The 24889-nt window shown below is 48.9% G+C and overlaps 1 protein-coding gene across 2 annotated transcripts in view; it reads right to left on the reverse strand.

The window, feature by feature from the left end:
* The window catches only part of LLGL1 (LLGL scribble cell polarity complex component 1), a 557504-nt gene that overhangs the window by 12082 nt on the left and 520533 nt on the right, over positions 1-24889 (reverse strand). For both annotated transcript variants that reach the window (XM_069645702.1, XM_069645701.1), the window contains exon 21: positions 22462-22585. In XM_069645702.1, coding sequence (XP_069501803.1) covers positions 22462-22585 — 124 coding nt within the window. The remainder of the gene's footprint in view (positions 1-22461; positions 22586-24889) is intronic.

Below are 24889 nucleotides of genomic sequence, written 5' to 3' on the forward strand. Positions count from 1 at the left end.
CCAGCACAGGAGGGCATCCATTTCACAAAATGGATGCGTCCATGTGCTTGCTTTTGCGAATTTTGAGCTTGAATAGCTCAAAATTTTACATAGGAAGTTTAAAAAAAGAATGCTAGTATTTTTTTTTATGTTGCCTATTTTTTAAATAAACTTTTTTACTAGACCATGCCTTTAACAGACGAAAGTACTTGATGCAGCTGTGCAATCAAGCATGGCATGCATGCAAATTATCTAAGATTTACATACTACATAGAAGGCCTGGATGCATAAGATTTAACCTTTAACATCTGCGATCTTTAGCAGGGCTGTAGGCCTTGACAGATTTATCAATCACTGTGCATACTGCACATAACATCCACATTCAGGTGCACTTAGAGTTCATAGACTTCTGGAAAATAACTTTAGAGGCTCTTAAATGTAGGTTTCATCCAGTGCAGGGCAGCACACATCTGTGCTTCCAGTCCCAAGCAAGGCTCTCTCACTCCGAGGCATCAGGTCGGATTTTGTGTATGGCCTACTCGATCACTGATCTGTTACAGATCAGTGTGCCTTTGGGGGTTAAAGGAACAGGTCTCATTCAGTCACAGGTCTGATAGATAGATATATATATAGATATATATATATAGATATATATATATATATATATATATATATTTTGTTTATTAGTACCTGGCAAGGGGGTGTGGCGGTCTCCCAGCCAATGAGGAGTCTCAGAATGGGGTCTTTACGACACACTAAAGACCCCGCTCTGAGTCTCCTCAGAGCGGGAGGATGCCATCTTCCCTCGCCGGGAATCTGCTACATCCGGGACACTGCACCCAGTATCCTTACCCCCCCATACCTTTGCCACATATTTAGGCCTCCCCACTTACCTTGTGCTTTTTAGCCCCTCACTGGTGCCAGAAACAGCAATGTTCCCGGGCATCTCCAACTCTCGAATGGCTGCCATGGAAAGGGAGAAGGGACTATGTAGTTCCCTTCAGCCCGGTCCATGGTGGCCATCTTTTTGTAGTTTCATCGTTAGCTGAGAAACTTCAAACACGCTGTTTAACTTGTGATAAAGACACTATATACCCCGGTGCAACATGTTAGGGGTACTAATAGCAATATAACCCTCACAGGGGGGCATTGCCAGTCAGGTAATGTGCTGGGGCTTATGTTTAAGCACTCTCTTTGCTCAGGCGTGCAACTGATGCCTCTGGGCATTACCTGTAATGCCACCCTGCTCTGGTTATATTGCTTAAAGGAACATGCAAAGTCCCACATCAGGTTTTGGATCATTTCTTGTTCTTGTGAGTTTGAGAGGGCCAAGGGCTGTGCGTCAGACTTGCAACCCTCAGGCTTTGGTGAACTAAACCCACATATTGTATTGAATTGATTTGTATAGCGCCTATACACAATGTGTTTCAAAGCGCTTCAAGGAGGGAGGGAACATGGGAGAAAAATTACATTTTTTCAAGTCCTTGATACAATTCAGAATGTGAAATACCCATCATAATAAGCCTGGTGACATTTCTGATAGTGCAAGTGCTGAAACAATTAAGGAGGGGATGGGGGAGGGAAAAGAAAATGGGAACAAACAGGCAGCAACATTACTATGCCTGATGACAATTGATGTAGTGCATGAGTATAACAATAGGAAGGGGAAGGTGAGGGGAAAGGGGAGGGACAAACAAATGACTATCATGTATGGTCCGGTAACTAGCATAGATCAGGAGGGGAAAAGGGGGAGAAGACAAGGGGGGCATGGGGGGGGGGGGAACAGACAAGCTGCTATCAAAGGTCAAGAGACAAGTAATAGGAGTAAGTGCCAAATGACTAAAAGGTCAGAAGGGGGGGGGGGAGAGGGAGGGTGGCTGCAAAAGACAGGCAACTACGATTACTATGACCGACGGCAATTGGGGTAGTGCCGGAAAAGGCAGGAGGGGCGGGTGATGGGTGGAGGGGAAGGTAAGATACAGAGGGGAAAGGAGAAGAGCATGAAGAGGGGGTGGGACAAGGACATGAAGCCATCAAACAGGTCTATGCAAAGGAACATAAGATGTAGCAGGGTACAGAGAGGGAGCGGGAGGGGGGGAAGAGAACAATACAAAGGAGAAGCAGAGGAAGAGGGCAGGGGCCAGGGGGGAGCAAAGGACAAGTAACAGGAGTGCATGGGGTAAGGAGGGGTGAGGAGGTACAAGGGGAGCAACACAGGGCATCAGAGGGGGGATAAAGGGAGCAGACAACGGGGCAGCATATGAGGGGAGGGGACCGAGGGAGCAACACAAGGGGACAAAGGGAGCAGCACGGGCCAAATGTAGGGGGAGGGGACAAAGGAGCAACACAGGGCATCAGACGGGGTGGGGGCATAGGGAAACGAGGAGCATAGGAGGGGGTGGGGGGACAGAGGGAACCACACAGGGCATCGGAGGGGGTGGGGGGACAGAGGGAACAACACAGGGCATCAGAGGGGGGTGGGGAGGTGGGAAACAACGAGGGGCATAGGAGGGGGTGTGGGGGACAGAGGGAACCACGCGGGGCATCAGAAGGGGTGGGGGGACAGAGGGAACACCACAAAGCATCGGTGGGGGGGGGGGGGAGGGTGTAGCTAGTTTCCCAGCTTGTACAAATTTGTGATCTTGGAAAAATAGCCTTCCCCCTAGATGCATACAAGTTTGCATGCTTAGAAATTAATTGGACACCAGTATGAAGTGCTCCATAAAGAAGTGTCACATGGCTGACCTTTTGACCCAGAGGACCCAGATTATAAACTGGCCTTCCATTCTTGACGAAAGTGATTTGACCTTGTACAAACCATTTATCTTTCAGTACAGTTTCCTCATCGGCTAAATGTTGGCTTTCCATGCTAAATCAAATGTCTGCATTGCACAGCAATTGTCAAATGCAACGGTTAGGAAAGATTTCTCTTTTAGCAACTTTCCCTCCATAGTGCTTTGTTACCCCCCAGTCTGTTTTGCTTTTGAACCGTCTTGCTTTTGTTTTTGAACCGGTCCTGACTTTGAAGGGAAGTGAAGCATTCAGCTTCACTCCTCTAGCCGTTTGCTCATTATGTTATGGGGACCCTGATCAGTGCTTCATACCATCAGTACTGGGAAACTACATTTTCTGTTTTGTCTTTTCACCTTTTACCATTTTTGCTCAATTTTTAACTTGCACGCAGCATCTTAGAATGCAGTGCAGTGGGGATACTTTTGAACCACCCTAGTCTTTTACATGTGGGATTTGTTACTTTTATATGTGTCTACAGACAACCTCGTGGCAGCAAACCTATATTTTGTTTAGCTACTAAACGCGGCTAGTGCCCTACAATGGCCACACCACAACATTTTTGCTGCCTGTTCAGGTCTGGAAACCCTATATAAAGGTAATGTACTTGCCCGGGATAGCTGTTGCTTTCGCAGGCAAGAATCCTTCCATGTGTAAGGATTCTCCTGGTTCGTTCTAGGAACAGGGTGCAACCCTTGGCGAGGAAATGCTGAAGGCACCGATGCAGACCTTCAGGGCACGTCACCAGACAAGGGAAGGCGAGTTCCAGTAACAGGTGAACTTCCAGTAGTGGTTGAATACTTTCTAGAGCAGGACCCCTTGAAACTGGGAGGCTGAACGAGAATGGAGGAATTGTTGTATAGTGCAATTAACACTTTATAAGTAAGTTAAGCTCCTTTAAGGGGCTAATTCCAAAGTCCAGAGAACTGGCAATTAAAGAGTTGGGGGGAAAAGGGCATATAAATAAGGAAAACCTTATATAATGCAGAATTAGACCTTTTTGTGGGACAGAGGTAAAGTTAAATCAAGGACAACCATGTTTCAATGTGCCCAGGTGACCGGTGCAGCGATGGTCACTGGTGTTGACAGAGGTAAAACTGGGCACTGTCAGCATAATGATGCAACCAAAAAAAAAAAAAAATGCAGTTTATCCAACCGCATCTATAATAACGTCGGAATGGAGGCAGATAAAAAAAAACTGTCCCAAAAGGTTACGAGTCACCATCCCCGATATAATAGTTTTTTTTGGGCACAGAGCCGAGAAAAATAATAAACCCAGAGAACCATGAAACAAAATTACAACAACATCGTATGCAACACAAAACGTCCCATTCCAGAAGGACCTATTGTAGGGGGCTGCAAGCCCTACACAGGACCCCATCCTGGGATGGACTGAGGCCTCCCTGTTTTTGGCCACCCGGGCGGAAGAGGGAAATGTGCGATTCAGTGACCTAGTTCCAACACAAGTGCCTGCTGAGCCACTGGAACGAGGCATTCCATCCCATCACAGGGGCGGCCTATGCATGTGGGCAGCACAGCATGCAACAGCTTCACACGACAGCTGGTAGCATGACAAATGCGATGGCATCAGTTCACTTCAGTGTAATCTGCTTGAAGGCAAACCCTAGGACTCTGCGTCTAGTGCAGGTACAGATGGGGAGTATGCGTTCTTTAAAGTGCAAGACTTCTGGACATAGACCATGTAGTGCAAATGCTCTACAGCACAGTCACTGTACAGCCTAAGAGCAATTTTGAAGAGAAAAATAAGAAAAGGGTGTAAAGAATACAGCTAACACTACACAGATCTCGCAGGATTACGCTTGAAACCTCCGAGTTCACACAAAGTCCTTTGTGGGAAAGGGACAAACATTGCAACTTTGACAATGCAAAATTGGTTTAGGTAAAAAGGCGATGTAATACGGAAGAATGGTTGTTCATAAAGGACTTATTTTCTTCCAGACCGCAGGCTCTTTGGAAAGAAAATAAGAATGACCACTTTGGGCTGTTCGGTGCCTGAGCCAATCAGGGAGCTCAGTTTGCTCTTACCTCCAGGTAGTCAGCCATTGCCCCAAACTGCAATTCACCTCCTTGCACACTTCCTGATCGTGATCTCACTGCCACACCTGCCCCACCCATAAGCATTTCATCAGTTGCACCCAGTGAAAGGAAGAAGGAACTAGGCGTAGTTCCTCTTTTCCATGGGGGTAATTGTGTTTCTATATTTTTAAGCATGTGCAATTGCTGCTGTGCTATTTTAATGCGCTTTGCACCCTGGACAGCATGCCAGTGTTTTCATAAATACAAACCAGTCCATGGGAGGCATTTCACCACCCAGTAACGTGCGTTAAAGCCCTTGCTTTGTTTAGGTCTGTGGCCTTGGCTCTGAGCCATTACTGCACTGTAAAGCTCACCCCAACTACAGTCATTAAAATCTGTATGGAAAATGCACACTGCAGCACTTTAGTAGTTTCATGTGGTGCCAAAAGCAAGTCCATTTGTCACCATACAGTCGGTGAGAAAGTTAATCAACAGGCACGCTAAGTGTGAACAACAGAAAGGACCAGTTGTTGGGTAGATTTTTCATTTTTATGCCAAATCTCCTTCACCTGCGAGACCCCCAGCACTCCTGGGTTTTTTGATCTGAGTGAGTGGAAGCCTTTTTCCCCACTCATTCTTTTACTCCGTATATGGGAACCCTTGTACTTTATTTTATGCAGTCATGTTTTCCTCCATATTTTGTAAGGCACCTAATTTACTTTTGTAGCACACGCTTCCCTTTGTATTTTCTTTTAGTTTCCCAAGGGTACGTGGATACTTTATCATTTCTAGATTTTATTTTGCGATCAGCAAAAACCACCTTACATGGAGTGCTGAGGGGTTACATATCCCCTTTCTCACTTCTCCTGTAACATTTCTCTTACAGTGACAAGCATACCTAAAAAGGCTGGTAGGGTGGAAAGTTAATTCCTGAACTGTATTCCATCCTCAACAAAGGTATTGCAATCCGTGCTCTAAAAGGTGGTCCCCTACCCAGGTTCACAAACCAGGTGCAACGCACGCGTTGGCAAGACTCGCAATGGAAGATCCTCCTGACACTAACCACCACTGCCCTTCAGATTACCTACACCATCGACCCAAAATGGGGCCGCTTTCTTTTTTTGCCATGTGTGTGCTTGTCCTTGCTTGGTCCTTCTGCAGTGTTGGGTGGGGAAGGTCCTGGTTTGATTTTTGTCTTCGGCAGGAATCCCTCAGGAAGCCCACTAAGGCTCCAGAGTGTCTGAAGACAGGAAACACGGGAGGAGTCTGAAACTCTGCTGCCCTTTGTCTTCTGGTATGCCTGCCTGGAATCAGTTTCACCTGGGAGGTGTTACGCTCACCTGGTATTCACGAGGACACCACCCAGCCCTGGTTGGATGATTTGCACTCTCAAACGCTCTCCCGGTGCCTTGGTAAGGCCTCTGGTTAAAGATGGGTCTGCAATATAGGAGAGCTGGATTCAATACCAGATTGTCTATGTTTTCCCACCTCCCTTGGCCTCAACTCCTCCCCCCCCCCTTGGGCCCTCTCCTTTCCTTAATATTGTAAAAGGTGGATTCTCCGTCCAGCTCCTCGTGGCAGGGGCACGTAGATGTGGGGGGCGAGCAGCGACCAAGTTACTTCCTGGTGCAGGCCCCCCCCTGTGGGAATCCAGGCCTGCTGCGACTCCGTAGGTTTGCTACTTTACAGTCTTTATATGCAGTTCTTATGTTCCTCTTAGTTCGAAAAAATGTCTTGCTTCTTTCCTTTTAGGTATGGAAAGGTATTTTGGTGTTGTCATGCAGTTTGAAGATGAGCATGGGCCAGTAGGCGAAAGTGCAGTGTGTGCAATGCTGTCCGGTGAGTAATGCACGATGCGCGGCGCTGTTTCACCTTTTATATCGCTAACCTGTGTCTTTTCTTGCCTTGCAGGTTGCGATACCTCGCCGAGCGATGTAATGTTCCAGCAATGATCCTGACCAGGAGAGGACTACCCAGGTAAGAATTGTGTGGCTTTCTTCATTCGGGAGGAAACGTGAGTAAACTCTTACTAATGCTATCTTTCTTTCTCCCTCCTCTTTCCAGGTTATGGTATTCCAGGATGCATGTGGTGCCGGATGATGGAGTTTGTACCTTCATGTGAGTGGAACTGAAGTCGGGGATGGATTGAAGACAGGATACTCTCCAGGTAAGTTTCATAGTGTTCTTTCTCTCTCTGCAGGTCCTTGGTTTCAGGTAAGCTGGCATCAAAGAACTGGACCCAGTGAGCGTTACACTGCCCACAGCAGAATAACGCAAAGCATGTTCTGCTGTTTGGGTGCGGTTTAAATAGTCTCAGGTAAAATAGTCCCAAGCCTGCCACACCCAAAAGACTACACCGCATAGCTCAGGTCCTTCTAACTGAGCCATGTGTGTGCCTCCAGGTTGGCTGAACCCCCCCAACCCAAGTTAAATAGTCCCAAGTAAATAGTCCCATTCTAATGTTGGTCTTCATGATGGTTATGAGCCTGCCGCCAAAGGCGCGAGGACTGACTCCGAGAGTCTTGGATGAGGTTTTAAGGCCTTTCACCTGGCCCCAACTGGAAGGCTGACTTGCCAGTGAGGGCCAGGGGCAAGGGTCATGACAGGAGGCTGACTGTCTTGCAAGGACAGCCACACCGCAAAGATTGATTTCAGCATGAGTGCGGATTGGCTGGGTGCCTGGATAAATGGCATGGATCTGGAAGCTGAAGACAAGTCGACCACTGGAACAGAAAAACTGAAGACCAAAGAGACCTGCAGCACCTACCAGCAACCGGTGAAGCCTGCTGTGGTGACCGCTGCTGCCCTGATCCCATTTTTTCGAATAGACAGGGCAGTTCCGAAGAGAACGACTTCCTCCCTTGAACTGGTGGGCATAATCAGTTCCAAGACGACCTGCAATTTGAGCCATCCCATGCCATAATGCAACCATCCTGTGCTGCAAACCGCCAACACCCTGGAAGCTGCGTCCATCTTGCATTGCATCATCTTCTGAAGATCGCATCTTCCTGAAACTTTGTTGGACAACAGCTGGACCTCCAGAAGCAGGATTCCATGCCTCAAAGTCCACTCACCAGAGTGCAGGACCGAGTAACCAAGGCAAATCGATCAGATGAGAACCACTCTCAGTGGTGTTTCTGAAAATGTGGCAAATCCACAGATCCGCATTGGAGCATGACAAATTCTTTGGCAAGTGTACCCTCTCTCCGCTGCTGCTGTGAAATCCCCTCCAAAGTCCCTCCTCGCATCACCACGACCAAAGAACAGGAGACTGGGTCAGCAGCTTCTACTGCGTGAAGGCATCCAGTTTCATCTTCTTAATCACTCCTAAGGTACTCTGTGACTTGAGGTAATACGTACCTAGAGTCATTGTGTCACTCAGTCACTCATGTGTGGCAAGTGGGGGGTGATGTGTAGTTGGGAGTACGCCCATCTAAGTTTGCCCAGGCCCAATGCTGGAATGCATGTAGGGAGCCTTTCTACAAAGACCCTCAACCCTTTGACCCCCCATCAGGGTTTGCAGGTATAATGGACCAGTTAGACTACATAAGAGATGGGGTTTTGTCAAGAGTAGATGCTAAAGGGCGAGGGAGTAGGGGAAGGGGTTTGACATTTTGTTTTCCTTAACCACAGCTAATCATGACGCCCAAGACAAGATGGCAGAACCTTGAAAGAAGGCGGATTGGCTGTAAAGGCAGGAACAATCAACTTGGAATGTTGAGAAGAAATACTAACCGTCTTTCATCAGACATTTTCCAGAGACAGGTTGTGTAATTTGAGGCTCCCCTACAGTCGGGCCCCAAAGGATCAAAACTCATTAAGTATTATGAAGCAGCAGTAGAAGAAAGAAGTTAAAGATTAATTCATCTGGAACTTCTCAGGTGGGAAAAGTGCTGGTTACTTGAAAGTGACTGAAATATTTGTACAAAAGGTTCTATTAACTACTACAGACTGCTTGTAATACGCATTTAAAGGAAATCAGAAACATGCGGCAGCCTCAATTCCCAAGCACATATGCGCTATTGCAAGGATTGGTGAGGATGACAGAAGTATATGGGACAAACTGCGATTGCTATTGTAGAACAAGTTACTTTCTTACCTGGTAACGTTCTTTCGATGGGATGGTCAGACGACGTATTCCATATCTATGACATGTAATCACCACAGCTGTGCTGCTACGGAAACTTTTTCGGCGTCTGCGTCGATGCGCCGTCGTCGAAGACCTCCTCCGATGTCATCCAATGTGATAAGTAGGACGCACGACGCCCGTAGCCTCAGTTGTAGTTTTTTCCCCCAGAACGTGTGACATTAGTCAACTGCCAGTCAGACACAAAGCCTTGCGGAACATAAGCTGCAATCGCAAAAGAAATTCTGCAGCGGGGAAGGCAGGGCGGGAGCGATATGGAATACGTCGTCGGACCATCCCATCGAAAGAACGTTACCAGGTAAGAAAGTAACTTGTTCTTCGAGGGGATTGGGTCCTCCAACGTATTCCATACGTATGACAGACTCCCAAAGCAGTACCAGAGCAAGGAGGAGGGAAAGAATTTAGAATCAAAATTTAGAATAGCCAATCAAATAGAGCAAAGGACCGCCTTGCCAAAGGCCAGATCCTGTCCTCGGATGGAATTGAGGGAATAGTGACGTACAAATGTATGTACTGAAGCCCAGGTGGCTGCATCACAGATGTTGCGAATAGGAACATCCCTCTGCAGGGCAGTAGATGCAGCCATACCCCTGGTAGAATGGGCCCGCAAGCCAGCCGGTGGGTCCTTACCCGCCAAGCAGTAACACTCCGAGATGGCCAAAAGAATTCAGCGAGACAAAGTCTGTTTCGTCACAGCTTGCCCCAAACGCTTTCCACCGTAACCAATAAAGAGTTGATCGTCCACTATGACCCGGGACATGCGTGAAACATAAAAGCTTAAAGCTCTCCTAGGATCAAGCCTATGGAGCCTCTCCTCTTCCTTACCAGGATGCGGAGGAGGATAGAATGCCGGAAGAACAACCTTCTGGGCCAAATGAAATTCCGCCACTACCTTCGGAAGAAAAGAAGGACGAACTCTAAGGACAACCCTGTCCTTGTGAAATACAGTGAAGGGTGGCTTAACTGAAAGTGCCTGTAACTCACTCACTCTCTGCGAGCGGAAGTAACCGCAACTAAAAACACAGTTTTCAGAGTTAACAGCCTCAAGGGGCAAGAATGTAAAGGCTCAAACGGAGCACCCTTAAGAACAAGGTTTAAATCCCAACCGGGCACCAGGAAAGGTGACGGAGGGAACACATTAGTGAGCCCTTTCAGAAACTGAAATTAAAGGGATTTTAAAGTAAGAACACTCTTCAGACGAGTGCTTAAAGATGGACAGCGCCGCCAGGTAACCTTTAATGGTACCCACTTGCAAGCCCCAGTGGGCCAAAGAAAGTAAAAAGGACAGAACCATGGGGATGTCACATGCAAAAGGATCCACATTCTGAACTCTGCACCAGTCGCAGAACTTACGCCAACGGTACAGAGACTTTGTTGCTGGCCTTCGGGCCGAAAGCAACACCTCCATCACGTCTTCAGGGAGGTCCCAATCCTTAAACCTCAACCTTTCAGAAGCCAAGCGTGAAGGTTGAGGGATCTGACCTCTGGATGGAGAACCTGACCCCCCCTCCCGTGAGAGCAGATTGTCTCGGTAGAGACGACGTGGAGGGCAGATGGACAAGTCGAGAAGGTCCGGGTACCACGTCCTTCGAGCCCACGCCGGAGCAATGAGGATCATCCGGGAATCGAACTTCCGTAACCTCTGCAGCACTTGCGGGATGATGGGGACTGGAGGAAACTCTTACAGCAGCGGGAATGACCACTCCACCACAAACGCGTCTCCTAAGGCTCCTTTTGGAGGAAATTCCCGCGAGCAAAACCTCTCGCACTTCCGGTTGACACTGGAGGCGAAGAGATCCACTTGAGGGGTCCCCCAAAGGGCGAAGATCTCCAGGAGAATCTCCTGAGCCAACTCCCACTCGTGAGACATCGCGCTCTGCCTGCTCAGAGCGTCCGCCGTCACGTTTTCGTCTCCGGCCAGATGAACTGCCGAGATCGAAACTTCCTGCTGGATGGCCCAGAACTCGAGCTGCATCGCCTCGCCTCCCTGCACAGAGGAAGTGACCCTGCCCCCCCTTTTTGTTGCGGTAGTGCATGGCCACTGTGTTGTCCGTCAGGATCAGGACACTCTTTCCTTGCACAGTCGGCAGAAAAGCCTTCAGGGCTAGCCTGACAGCCCTCAGCTCCAACAGATTGATATGGAGTCTGGACTCCGACGGAGACCAACGACCGCTAACTGTCAGCCCATTGGCATGAGCTCCCCTTACCGTGAGGGATGCATCCGTCACGATCGTCAGCATCCCTCACGATCGTCACCTCCGGCCAGGGAAGCCAAAATGGAGCGCCCTTCATCAAGTTGCCTTCGACGGCCCACCACAGAAGGTCCCGGGCGACCGAGGGCGGCACCTGAACCGGGTCCGACATCCTGTCGGAGGACTGCAACCATTGCGTCTTGAGTGCCCACTGCAAAGATCTCATCCGCAGGCGAGCCTCTGGCACCAGAAGAATGCAGGATGCCATGAGGCCGAGCAACCTCAAGAACTCGAACGCTGGGAGCGTCTGGGCATGCTGAAACTTGTGCACCATCTGCTGAATGTGAAGAGCCCTCACCTGGGGAGGAAAACACTGCCCCAGGGAAGTGTCGAGCACTGCTCCGATGTACTGGAGCCGCTGTGTTGGCGTCAAATGGGACTTCTTTAAATTGAGGGAGAAGCCCAGCCTGTGAAGGGAGTGGCAGGTGACGGACAGATGATCCAGGACTTGCTCGGGAGAGCTCTCCCTGATCAACCAATCGTCCAGGTAGGGGTAGACGTGAATCCCCCCTTGCCTGAGATGCGCTGCCACCACCACCATGAGCTTGGTGAAAACCCTTGGGGCGGAGGTCAATCCGAACGGCAGGACCCGAAACTGAAAGTGCGAGTCGCCAACCGCGAACCTCAGGTACTTCTTGTGCTTGGAATGGATCGGCACATGGAAGTAAGCATCCTTGAGGTCGAGTGACACCAACCAGTCCTGAAGCTGAAGGGCCTGAAGGACGAGAGAGTAACCATCTTGAACTTGTCCTTCCTGAGGAGTTTGTTCAAACCGCGCAAGTCCATGATGGGTCTCAATCCCCCGTCTTTCTTCGAAATCAAAAAATAAGGGGAATACCATCCCTTGATCCTCTCCGCTACAGGCACCAGTTCTATGGCGCCTTTCTCCAGCAGGGCTTGAATTTCCTGCGCAAGGAGCGGATCCGTACTCTGCAAAGAGGTTCCCCGGTGGATTGTCGCGCGGCCTGTGCCGAAAGGGAAGACAGTAGCCGTGGGTTATGATCTCCAGAACCCACACATCTGAAGTAATGGCACGCCACTCTACAAGATGCTGCGCCAGCCTTCCCCCAACCAGCGAACCATGGGACATGGCCTCATGACTGAGTGGGAGCGGCTGCGGTGTTACCTGAGGGCAAAGAGGCAACTGCCCGAGCGGCCTTGGCACCACGGGTACCCTGTCGTCCACCTCTGGTACCCCTGCGTTGGCCTCTTTGACTGCCAGCTCCTCTCGCTTTACTGAAGAACGAGTAATAGCGAAAGGAACCACCCCTCCACTGCTGTCCCCTAGGACGAAAAGGCGGAGGTTGGCGAACTGCAGCGCCCAACGACTTTGCTGCAGCTTTTGAGGTCTGCAACCTCAAGGCTCTCGTCAGCCTTGCTGCCAAAAAGGTGTTCACCGTCAAAGGGCATGTTGAGGAGCCGGGACTGCACATCAGGAGCAAACCCCGACTTCCGCAACCACGCAAACCTGCGTATCACATGCTCGCCGCCATGGACCTACTGACGCATTCAGCTAAGTCCAAACCCGACTGAACGGACTCACACATGGCATCCTTACCATCCTGGACCATAGCAAGGAAACCATCCTGTTCGTCCCCTTCGGGAATATGTTCAGCCGCTAACGCAACACAGTTCCACAGAGTGTGTGAAACGAGACAAGGCACAAATGGAGTTGGCCGCCTGAAGCGCCATACCACCAGAAGAAAACCCTTTCTTCGCCCAGCCATCAAAACGTTTGTCGTCCCTATCAGGAGGGATGGTAGGGTACGACGCCTGCTTTGCCCGGAGTGGGGTTCCTGGTCAAGTAGCAGGGGTCGCTACTGGCTGGACAGTATTTTCGCGACAAGTATCTGCCCACCGCCGGGAGACTCTCCGGAGCAGTCCAAGCCGCCGCCACCCTTCTCTGTAAAGCCATATGGAACGGCAGTACCGGGTCAGTAGGGGGACCAACATCAAGGATGTCCGTTAGATCATCCTGCACAAACTCCCCTGGGGGAGCAGACCATCCCAAGTACTCAGAAACCCTAGCCATAAGGCGCCGGTACGAGGAATCGGCATGAGAGCCAGGCTCAGGCCTACAAAACTCCACCTCCGGAGAGGTGTCCAGTCCACTGGCATCATGCAGTGACTGCCCCAAATCGTCAAACTGACTATGGCCCGAGACAATTTCATCTGGAACCTGACTAGGAACCAGGCCATCAGAATCCTCATCCGCCTCTGTAATATATTCCAGGTGGCGAAAACGCACCCGAGAGTGCTTGCTCTTAACCAGAGCCTTCCTAGGGGGTTCCCCCGTGCCACGGGGTACCTCCGACACGAAAGGCGTCGATGGCATCGAGCGAATCGGCACCGGCGTCGAGAGAACAGGCATCGGCGCCGAGAGGATCGGCGTCAAGGAAATCGGCGTCAGATGCAGCGCCGCCAGCATCGGCGGCGTCGACACAGCCCTCGAAGCTGGAGCCCCGAGCGTGTCTTTCGACGACCTGAGCGCCGACGGCTTCCTCGGAGCCGGAGCCTCGAGAAAGCCTGTCGACGCCCTTGACGCCTCAGACGTCGATGTCTTCCTCGAAGACCTCACAGGTGCACACGGTCTCGAACGCGCCGAGGACCGGGACCTGGAACGGGTACGTCGAGAACGAGTCTCCTTGTCCGAACGGGACCTCTCCCGTGACTCGTGCCGACCACTCTTGCGAGCGGTGTCTCTCGACCTCCCACGACCGACCCCACTCGGGGGCGCGGACGGCTTAGTACCCTGCGACTCAATCGGCAGCATTTTCTTCCCGAAGGAAGCCCATTCCTCCGGCATCGCACGGCTGGTGGGGTAAGCGACGTGCTGGGCAGAGTCCTCCGAAGAGGACCTGGAAGACGACCGGTGTCGGCGCTTCCGAGAATGCCTCGAAGAAGCTGAGGAGTGGCGAGACCGACTCCTAGAAGGAGACCCACGAGACTTTCGACGATGATGCGGAGAGTCACCCCTCGAATCTTCCGTCGAAAGCCCCGCAGACTTCGACTTCCGGGGCTTGGACACCCGACCTACCGACAACTTCTTGTTAGGTTCGCGTAAGGCTTTGGACGTGAGCGACTGGCAGTCGATACAGTCATCCGTGTTGTGGGCCTCCCCGAGGCACCAGAGGCAGGCGTCGTGCGAGTCCATCACCAACATCTTGGACCCACACTCCCCGCACTTCTTGAAGCCCGGACGCGGGGTCGAAGACGAAGTAGAAGACATCTTCACACGAAGGATTTTCTCACAAAAACGAACAGGTTCGAAGAACAGAACTCCAAAGAGTAGAGGCGTAACCGAGATTCACAAAGCAACATGTTCGCGGAAAAAACGGAACTGAGGCTACGGGCGTTGTGCGTCCTACTTATCACATCGGATGACGTCGGACGAGGTCCTCGACGACGGCGCATCGACGTCATCGACGCAGGACGCAGAAAAAAGTTTCCGAAGCAGCACAGCTGTGGTGATTACCGGTCATAGATATGGAATACGTCGGAGGACCCAATCCCCTCGAAACATAGGTTTACTGCACTTATTACACAACTTTGTAATACTTTTTAGAATGATCATGTAATTCAAACATATTACTTACCTCCCAATTGCTATCACTATAAAAAGTAATTGCAAGCTCTGTAAACCGTTTACCTGCGTGTGTTGGTCGTGTACCTCCATGTTATGCCTGAAACTGAATAACCCCCAAGGTTTACTAGAGCAGTGGTTTTACTTCCCTAGAATTGCATCCTGCCATTCCATAAGTCGTTTACACTGATTTACTTAAAGGAAGTATTATATTTCTTACCTTTCTAAGAATTCTTTTTACCTGTGATGTATATAATAAACCATTATTTGTATAAAACTCTAGGGTGTAAGTGTTTATTTGGATCTGTGTATGCTACAAGTTCTTTGTACCTCCATAAATCCCACGCTCCCTCCTATGATAAGCCTGGCTGCTCTGCTACACTACCATTACCTTGAGTATTACAGACTTGTACTAGTAGTTGGAGCTCTGTATTGACAAGTAGATTAGCTTTTTATAGAGTCCTTTGGGTGGACTTTAGAAAAACTGTCCTAATGCCAGTCTTTGCTTGTATGAAGTTATTGTTGTAGTGGGTTTCTTTTGGGCAAGTGAAGTAAACATTCCAGAGGGTTCAGCCAAACAAAGTCATCTCCTATACCGACAGTGCAGGGCCATTAAAAGGTGACAAAGCGATGTGGAATAAAGTTCCATAGTGTCAACATCAGTGACTAGAGCTAGGCAAACTAGACCTCCAAGTTGGAGCACTGCTAAAGAATAATCTTAAACCAGCATCACTGATACATGGTTTGGCAAGATAATGGTGCAGCTCTACCAAGGATGCGAACATGTGCCTGAGATTTTTCTTCAAACACCAAAGACCATACTGGCATCAGCATACACGGCTGAGGTAAACAGTGAGGATTTTTAGTAGGGTATGTATGTATGTATGTATGTATGTATGTATGTATGTATGTATGTATGTATGTATGTATGTATGTATGTATGTATGTATGTATGTATGTATGTATGTATGTATGTATGTATGTATGTATGTATGTATGTGCGCCTAACCCAGCCTGGTATGACCCTTTGCTACCACTAACATATAGAAGATAAAATAAAAAGGGGCACATTCCCAAACACTGGACAAAGAAGCAAGTCATCTTTCTGAAGTGTGGAATAAAGTGGTTGTTAGGGAGAATTTTCATTTCTGTGCTAATCCCCTTCAACCTTAGAGACCCCAAGCTCTTTTGCAGGACTTATGACTTTTTAATTTTAACTCTTGAGCGAGTGGGATTTTTTTTCCCCTTTCTTATGTGTTTTTAACCCAATTAGAATTCTGTGTTTTCACTGTTTTTGGAGTATGACAAACTGCTTTCTGTATGGTGACGCACAGCACCTTCATTGCAGTGTCACTAAGAAATCCTTTTCAATACAGTTCCCAAGAATAGCAAAGTGAAATTGACTTTACTTACCTTTTCTCGTTGTAGGTCCAGCACCCACCATCTTATGTCGAGTGCTGGGGGGGGGGGTTACTTAGGAGGCCCTTATCCTACTTTCTCATGTAACTGTTACCCTCACTACTTTAAATGGCTGGTGGCAGTGGTTTAATTTTTCCTACCATTTTGCTTTTCTACCGCATGCAGAGCCCTCAGCTGCAGTACAGCACCCATAGGTGACCATTTTGTCACAATCGCCTCAGTATAATTTTTTCGCAATTTTCTGTTTGAGGTCTTTCTTGGCTTTTACTCTGTGCATTGAGACAGGTTTGAGCCCTTTGTTTGTCTTGCCTTTGGCGGGCTTCAGCCCTGAAGCCCGCCCCTGGCTCCAGTATGTCCGGAAGGACAGGATGTGATGGAGGTTCCCAAAACTCCCCTGTCATTTGTCTCTAGGAATGCCTGAACGAAACCAGTCTTGATTGGTCGGCTAGCTGTCCTGAAAGGACAGCCACCCTGCTGTGTGATTGACAGCCTAGGCTGTGCATGAAGGGGAAAACCTGCTTAAAAGGCAGGGGTTTTGGGACTAGAGGCAGAGACCACTGGAAAAAACTTCTGAAGAAGAAACCGTGAAGAGAAGCCTGCTGCAACCTCCTGGACCTTGAATTGCCTGGTGAAGCCCTGCTGCTGTGCCAACCTCATTTTACGTTTAAGAGTATATAGGTCAGAGTCGTCATAAGAATTGCACTTGGCTTTGGGCTTCAAACGGAGCCTCATGACAGGGGCATCGAGTGTATCAGAGATAGAAGAGAAGAGCATGGAAAGGGCTGCGTCAGGATGTGAGTTAGCCAAAAGGCGGATGGGGTGGGAGGTGAGAGAAGGTGGCGGCGAAAGCCTCAACTGACACACGCTTCATGGGCCGGATGTCCGAGAAGGTAGATGGCAGTGTTGGGGTTGGCTTGGACTGGGGGGTAGAGAGGGCGATTTGGGAGGTGAGGAGGGAGTGATCGCTCCAGGAGAGATGAGTGGTCAGAGGAATGGAGAGGGGGAGGTCAGAGGAGATCAAAGCATCACACGTGTGCCCTGCAGAGTGAGTCGGGCCAGAGGGGAGGATAGAAAGGGAATCACAGAGGTCACGTCAGAGTACAGAGGAGGAACAGGGAGAATCTAGATGGATATTGAGGTCACCAAGAAGGAGGAATTGAGTGGTTGAGGCCAGAAGGGAGGAGGAGCGGTCCGGCCACTCAGAGGAATGAGGTGATATGACCAGGAGGCCGAGAGAGCTAGTAGCCACGGTAAGAGTGGCCAGTAGAGCCAGAAAGCCTGCAGACAAGGCATTCAAAAGAGGAGCAAGTCTGCGTGGGAGTAATAGAGGCAAGAATCCACTCAGGGAAGTTCAGGGCTACACCTCCTCCCGACCGGGTGGATCTGGGTACAGTGAGGATCTTGTAGCAGTCAGGGAGGAGAGTGTCAAAGCTTGTGACAGCTGGCCGTGAACCAAGTCTCGGTGAGACCAAGGACATAGAGGAGGACTTCTTTGAGGAGGCGGCAGATGTCAGAGCAGTGTTTGACAGCAGAGTGAGAGTTGAGAGTGGCAAGATTAAGCCGGTTGCCAGCTGTTAGGCAGGATTGTGTGCAGTACCCTGTGGGAGACTGCACCAGCCTTGTCCTCTGGGCAATAGTTAACCCACCCTTTGGTATAGCATGTACTACACAAGTTGGTAGAGTGACTGAGCAGCCTGGCTTATCTCAAGAGGGGTCCATGTGAGCTGTAAGGTAACAGTTTCACAATGACAGTTATTCAAATAAATGCTTGCACACAATGTTTATTGATTAAACAATTGTTAATTTATTTAACAGTCAGTTGAATAAGCCTTCTTTAGAAGGGAGCAATCATAACACAAAATATACTTCAATAGATGCAGTCTAAGTTTCACTAAATCAGTTGATACTTGTTAGGGATGGCACACAGATACTTCCTACACCCTCAGGGGACTTAAATAACTAGGACACTGGACATTGATTTATCACTGGTACATTTAGAGCAATAAGGAGTGGGAGATCAAAGGAAAAGTTTGAGAGGGAGAAAACGATGGTTAACAAATATTCTTAAGCAGGTAATTACTTTTTGAACCCTGCAATGCAAAGTAAATTAACCCTTTCCTGGGGGAATGGTCAAGCACAAAGTTAGAGATCAGAAGAGTCTTTCATGGAGCCAGGACAGCCAATGTTAGTTGAGCAAAAGTCTAGGTGACCTGAAGCACTTCTTGCAGGAAAGTCATGCACAATATTTTAGAAATCTTTGCAGAAAATGAAATCATTCTAGGGCCACAAGTCTGCAGATCCTGTGTTCCTGGGCCTCAGTCGTGGGGACAAGAGGGACGATGTCTGGGGACTCCTGCGCTACAAATGGAAGCTGGCGGCAGCAACCGGCAAATTTCAGATCAGCGGCACTTCACATTTTCAGCTCCTCGTGGCTCTTGCAAATAGCACCACTGTGGTGCTCGGATACCTTAATGGACTTTCCTCGCATCTGGGGTTCAGCACTCTGTTGAGGTGGCTCAGACTTGGTCAGTCCTGCTTCATGGGAGTCCGGAGGATCTTCCTGGAGCACGGGTCTGACTTTAAAATTATGCACTCGATCTGACGTCCCTCTCCCTGGCAATCGGTTCCTGCAGCATCAATGCAAGTACAGCCAGCTCCGAAAGGATGTCCAGATGAGTTCGCTTTGGGGTTGATTCCAAGGGGAGAGTTGGTTCGTTGCAGGGCTTCTCTAGTCGAGGGGAATTCGGAGCGTCAGCAATGCAGCAGGGCTTTACCGGGCAAACCAACGGTCCAGGAGTTGCAGCAAGCGTCTCTTCCAAGTTCTTCGAATTCTTTCATCCAGCGGTCGACTGCCTTCCAAGCAAAAAGCCTCGCCTTTTATGCAGTTTTCTCCCATTAATTTGCAGCCTAGATGTCACTCACATAAGCAGCGTAGCTGTCCTCCAAGGAGAATCAACCAGCCACTCACCTTTGGGTGCATTCCTTTAACCAAGGGGATTAAGCACAGGGAGTATTGGGCACCTCCCTTACTTCCTGCCCCTGCCAGACACACTGGAGCCAGGGGCGTGCTTCACCAGTGAATCCCCGCCAAAGAAAAAACAAAGGGACCAAACCTGGTTTGGCGCGCAGAGTAAATCTCAAGGACCTTTCCAACAACAAAATTTGGCGAAAAAAGAACACCGGGCCATTTTGACAAAATGGGCACCCGTGGATGTCTTATTGTAGCCCGTGGTAAAAACACACAATGGTAGGAAAAAGAGAACCACTGCCACCAGCCATTAACTGTAGAAAGGGTAACAAAAAATTTACAAGAGGGCCTAGACAAAGGGGATACTAAGTAACCCCTCAACCACCCTATTGTAAGATAGTGTTTGTTGGGTCTAGAAAGTTTTACAAAATGTAAGTAAAGTCCATTTCACTTCACTGCTCTTGGAAACAGTTTCACAAAGAGAAGTTATTTAAACCTTTGAGAAAGCCAAGAGACTTCCCTGCGTCACTGAACTGAAGGTGCTGTGTGTCACAATGTAAAGATGATGCCTATGGAGTTTGTCATACTCCAAAGTCAAAAAGAAACAGAGTCCAAATCACAGAAAAATACATGACAGGGTGGGGGAAAAGGTCTCTCTCCAGGTTAGAAATTAAAAGTACTAAAGTCCAGCAAAAAGAGCCGGCGGTCTCCAAGGTAGAAGAGAACTAGCACATGTCTGAGAATTCTCCCTAAAACCAGCCTTAAAGAACTTGCATGGAGGGGTACAAATCAGGGGTACGCCCTGCAGAGGTTAAGGAGCCGGGGGGTGGGGGGATTGGGGTAAAAGAGGAGGGAAGCGCCAGCAAGGTCGCCAGGGGGGGAGGGGTGTGGGATGTGGAAGGGGGGAGACAGGGACACAGGAAAGGGGAGAGAGGGAACAGCACGAAATGAAAGGAAATTGATGAGGCGAGGAAAGTGCCCATCAAAGAGAAGGAGATTGGGCTGAAGGTCTTGGACCATGACGGTGGCATTTAGGTAGACATTGATGACCTTCGAGGAGTCGAAGGGGGCCATGAGGGCTTCCCAGCGGGTGCCACCATTAATAGGAGAGGAGGAGAAAAGACAGAGCACACAGATCATATGAAGAGTCCATAGATCTGGCAAAGGAACGACAAAGAGGATGTTGGTGAGGGTCTGTCTGAAGGAAGTGCTGGAGTAGGTGTCATCGATAGGGAGACCAGGGTTGGAGGCCAGGATATCCTTTTTGAACTTCTTCCTACCAGACTTAGTGAGAAGGGTAGGATACTCGATGGGAGAAACAGAACGCGCCATGGGTGAGGTAGAGAGAGGGTGGGGGGCACAGCGTGTCAGAGTAGAACAAGCAGAGCCGTGCAGTCACTGGGTCAGCAGATAACAAAAGGCATGCAATACAAGCAAAGGGCCCAGCAAGTTTGCAAAAGCGCAGCTAGATTTGATTCTAATCAAAAGCAAAAACATGCAAAACACAGCTAGATAAGAAATTATAGCTAGATTCAGATGTTAGCAGTGGGCATAAAACGCAATGCAAGAGTGTAAACATGGGAGACAAGCAGAGAAGGAAAGTGAGGTCAAGAGAGGGTAGGAGTGTGACCGGAAAGAGGGAACTAATGCATAGTTAAGGAGGGGTGAATGTCATGAGAGTCCAGATTCCTTTGAGGTGTGAGGTAGCAGGTAATGGATGTTCATGTGGAGGGGTGCAAGAAAAATCCCAAGCAGCGTCCTGGCAGCAGACAGGGACCTTAAGAGTGGGCCTTGGCAGGGGCCGGTGTTCACCTGCCAGCGATCCCAATTGGCTAAATGTGAAGAGGAACAGCCAAGCCCAAGGCACTCATGAGAGGGCAAGGAGCACTCCAATGCACGCGTGTGCAGCGGCCCTCTTCGACGGTCTAGGGTCCCGGGACTGTTAATGTGCCTTAACGCAGGGTGCAGGCACTCTGGTCCAAAGATCAGGATCGTGGAATCACAGATACACTCGGTGCATAGTAGGAGATGCAGAAAGAATACAATATGAATGAGCCCAAAGATGGCAGAACAGAGCAGGGAGCAGCGCTCAAAGACCAGCAGTCTTACCAAAGGGTGCAGATCAGATTAAATACTGCCAGCACATGGAAGCACCAAATCCAAAATCCACACAATAGAAAAAGAAAGGCTTACTTGTCCAAAGGAAGGAATGCAATCTTTGAGAGCGTCTCACTACTCCCCCAGAGTCTAATCTCAGAGCCACAACAGGAGGCTGGTCTAGCCTTCTTGGATGAGAAAGCCATTTACTTACTCAGTCTTGCTGGTTTTTATGCGAATACTAGCATCTCGTGAGACAACTCATTTTTATTGATTGTGTAATTTTGTGGAGGCCAAACAGGACACGTGTGCAAAGGTATTGGCAAAGGTTGGCAGTCTGTATCCAGAGAATCAGTACAGTGTGCATTATCAGCATCACTGTCCTTGCAACAGTAGGCCTTTTGCACAATTCACTGAATATTTAACTCAATTGTTTCACTTGGCACTAGTGGGGGGACGTGCATGTAGGTGCTGTCCCTCTAGTCTTTTTGGGTTAAGACCCACCCTAGTTACCAGGTTTTCTTAAGGGTTTATTTCTTAGGTAGTCCTGTGTACCATGTTCCATTATTTTCATAACCAGAGATCTTGTTTGTGGCCGCACCGATGCAAGTCGGAACTTCAGAAATCAATCCAATTGCAAAATCATTACTTTGTATAGCCCATGTACAAAATGTGGCAGCAGTTTTTTTTAAATGTTGCACCAAGTTCAGGGATCCAAAGGAGGAAAATAAAAACAAGGTAGCATTGCTATTTTTGCCAACAATCAACATCTGTTTTCATTTTATTAAGAATCTCCTTCACAGACAAGGATTTGAAGTCCATCAAGCCTGTTAATTCCAGAACCAATGTTTAGGTGTAATTGGACCTTCAGTGTTGTGCACATATTTGGAATTTAGGCAATGCTGTACCATTCCTTGTGTTACGGAGCACTTGCAATGAACAGCAATTATGACATGGGGGTGCCACTTGCAAGACTCATGTTTTCCTAACCCTAGTTCATCAAAACAGATTCAAGGATCTAGGTTCGTGATGTTGAATATGGAATATTGCAGGGTGGTCCAAGTAACATTTGTGGTCTAAAGCATTTCAGTGGGATCTGACCCACCTTCAAACAATACCAAACATCCTCATCTTGTAGGTCAACTAGACAAATCAATGTTTCTTTTTTAAAAAAGTGTAAAACACTTACGTCAAAAAATCCTTCACTTCTTCCACAGTGATGTCGCCTGTAGTATCGTGCACATTGTCTAAGCTGTGATTGGGTGAGTCAATCGACGAGGGTGACAGCGTTGTTGGACTTTGACTAGGTGTTCCTACAGAAGGTAGAAGCAAGATATGGATGAAAACCTTTGCCACAAAAAATGTGAGCTCTGAAGAACTGGTCTGCCCACCCACACTCCCAAAGAGGAAGCCTAGAGTTAGGACTGGATTTCTATACTCTGGCCTGGTGGACAGAAATATAGGAGGTCAACCTAGTTTAGGGAAAACTGAGCTGTAGCCAAACCAGTTCAAGGTAACAAGGCGCGTGTCCAAGGCTAAGTCTCAGGAAGGGTGAGCCTGGTTAGGGGTCCTCAAAGAGTACAGAGTGAAAAGTCAAGGAACACGCTTAGACAAACAGTTATAAAAATATCCATTTATTCATGGCCAAATAAATCTATGGAAAATGACTACTAGCATGTAATGTTAACAGACACATTAAATGAATTATACGTATATACAATCACTGGGGTAGAGCAAACTTCATAAACCCCTGCCCGATCCCCATTACTTCTTTCCTTGGCAAACTCCTGGAGAAATTAGCTATGTCTCAGCTTACCCTCTATACCGAATCGGTGCGTCGTCTCCATGACCATCAGTCTGGCTTTAGATCATCCAGAGGCACGGAAACTGCTCTTCTGAACACCCATGACAACATGCTCTCAAATCTTGACCAACTTTTTCTGTCCTCATTCTTCTTGATCTCTCTTCTGCATTTGACACTGTAAACAACATCCTGATCTCCAGTCTCCGTGATAGCCTGGGCATTACAGATCTGGCCCTGGCGTGGCTTGCATCCTTTCTCTCGGACTGTCCTTCACAGGTGGAACTTGGGTCCTTTCCATCACTCTCTCCACTTGTGGCATCCCCCAGGGATCTAACCTATCCCTGTGGTTCTTCAATGTCTACATGGCCCCTCTGGCCCACTTGATCTCTAACTTTCAATGTTATGCAGATGACCCACAGCTCTCGTTCAGGCTAACCTCGGCCTCTTCCTTGATCATTCTCGACTGTCCGCAATTCAGTCTTGGTGTGCTGTGAATGATCTCTGCCTCAATGCCAGTAAGACAGATCATCCTCATTGGGACACCTGGCCCCACTTTCTCAATTTCCCACTGGCTGGCTTCCCTTGGTCCTGCGCCCTCATCTGCTAGTGAGGCAAAAAAACCTGGGTCATTTTTGACTCCACTCACTCCTTCTGTTCTCACATCTCAGACATCTATAAAAAGTCCTACTACCAGCTGCACCACCTCTGAGGTACTCTACCTTTTCTCACCTTCCCCCAAAGGCTCACCGTCTCCAGATACCTGGTGCTCTCTAGGCTGGACTACTGCAACAGCCTCTTTCTCAATCTGCCTACTTCTACCCTCCGCCCACTACAACTCATCCAGAACAGAACCGCAAGACTTATCCAAGGTCTCAAGCCCAGGGGCGGCATCTCTCTGGCGCTGAAATACCTCCACAGGCTCCCTGTGGCTGCTAGAATCAAGTACAAGACCCTCTGTATAATCCACACTGCTTTCTGGGGCCAGGGCCTGCAACATCTACAACATGGTCTTCCTAAACACTCTCCATCTAGAGCCCTCTGCTCGGCCTCCTCTAACTCTCTACGTGTGAGCCGTTTTTCCAAGCAGAGATTTGGGGGTTTTAATCTTTATCCTTTGCAGGCGCCTCTGGAACAGCATCCCTGCCCCTCTGCCTTGAGCTGGAACTCGAGTTCCGGAAACTCCTTAAGACCTTACTTTTCTCTTCCTCTCCCTCTCTCCTGCCAAGCTCCCCTCTCTTTCTCTCCAGCCTCACTCCTCCATCTCTCCCCTAAGTCTGCTCAGTTTTTGCCGACTGGTCGACAGGCTCCCCCACCAGTTCTTGCACTTGGCCGCGGGCCTCTGCACTATACACAGAACTACTGCACTTTCAGCTTTCATTCCAAGAGAGGGGCAACCCCTACGGCACTTCATCTATGTTCCATGAGAAAGGTAACATCTCTGCACTTAACCCAGAGCCCTGCTACACTGGGGGCACTTGTGTCCCCCCCCCCCTGCACCTCCATCTGTACCTTTGCATGTCCGGAATTTACTAGACCTAGTCCCCCTTTGTCTCCCCTCCCTAATCTGGTTGAGCCGGTTACACTTCAAGCACTTGGACTAGGTGAAATGCTGTAAGGCGTAGAACGCTAGTTACTTTTTGTTAGATCATTCGGAAACTTCAAGGCCTAAGAATGACTACTGATTTTACCTTGCTCCCTTCCTGCCCTGAAGCACTTGTGTATAAGCGCTGTACAGATAAACATCTACAACACTTCAGAAGTCACATCTTAGGGAGGATGGGGCCTTGTACCTAAAGTCCAAAGTTCCACACCG

This window comes from Ambystoma mexicanum, chromosome 2p (assembly GCF_040938575.1).
Source record: "Ambystoma mexicanum isolate Mex_15411 chromosome 2p, UKY_AmexF1_1, whole genome shotgun sequence".
Lineage (NCBI taxonomy): Eukaryota > Metazoa > Chordata > Amphibia > Caudata > Ambystomatidae > Ambystoma > Ambystoma mexicanum.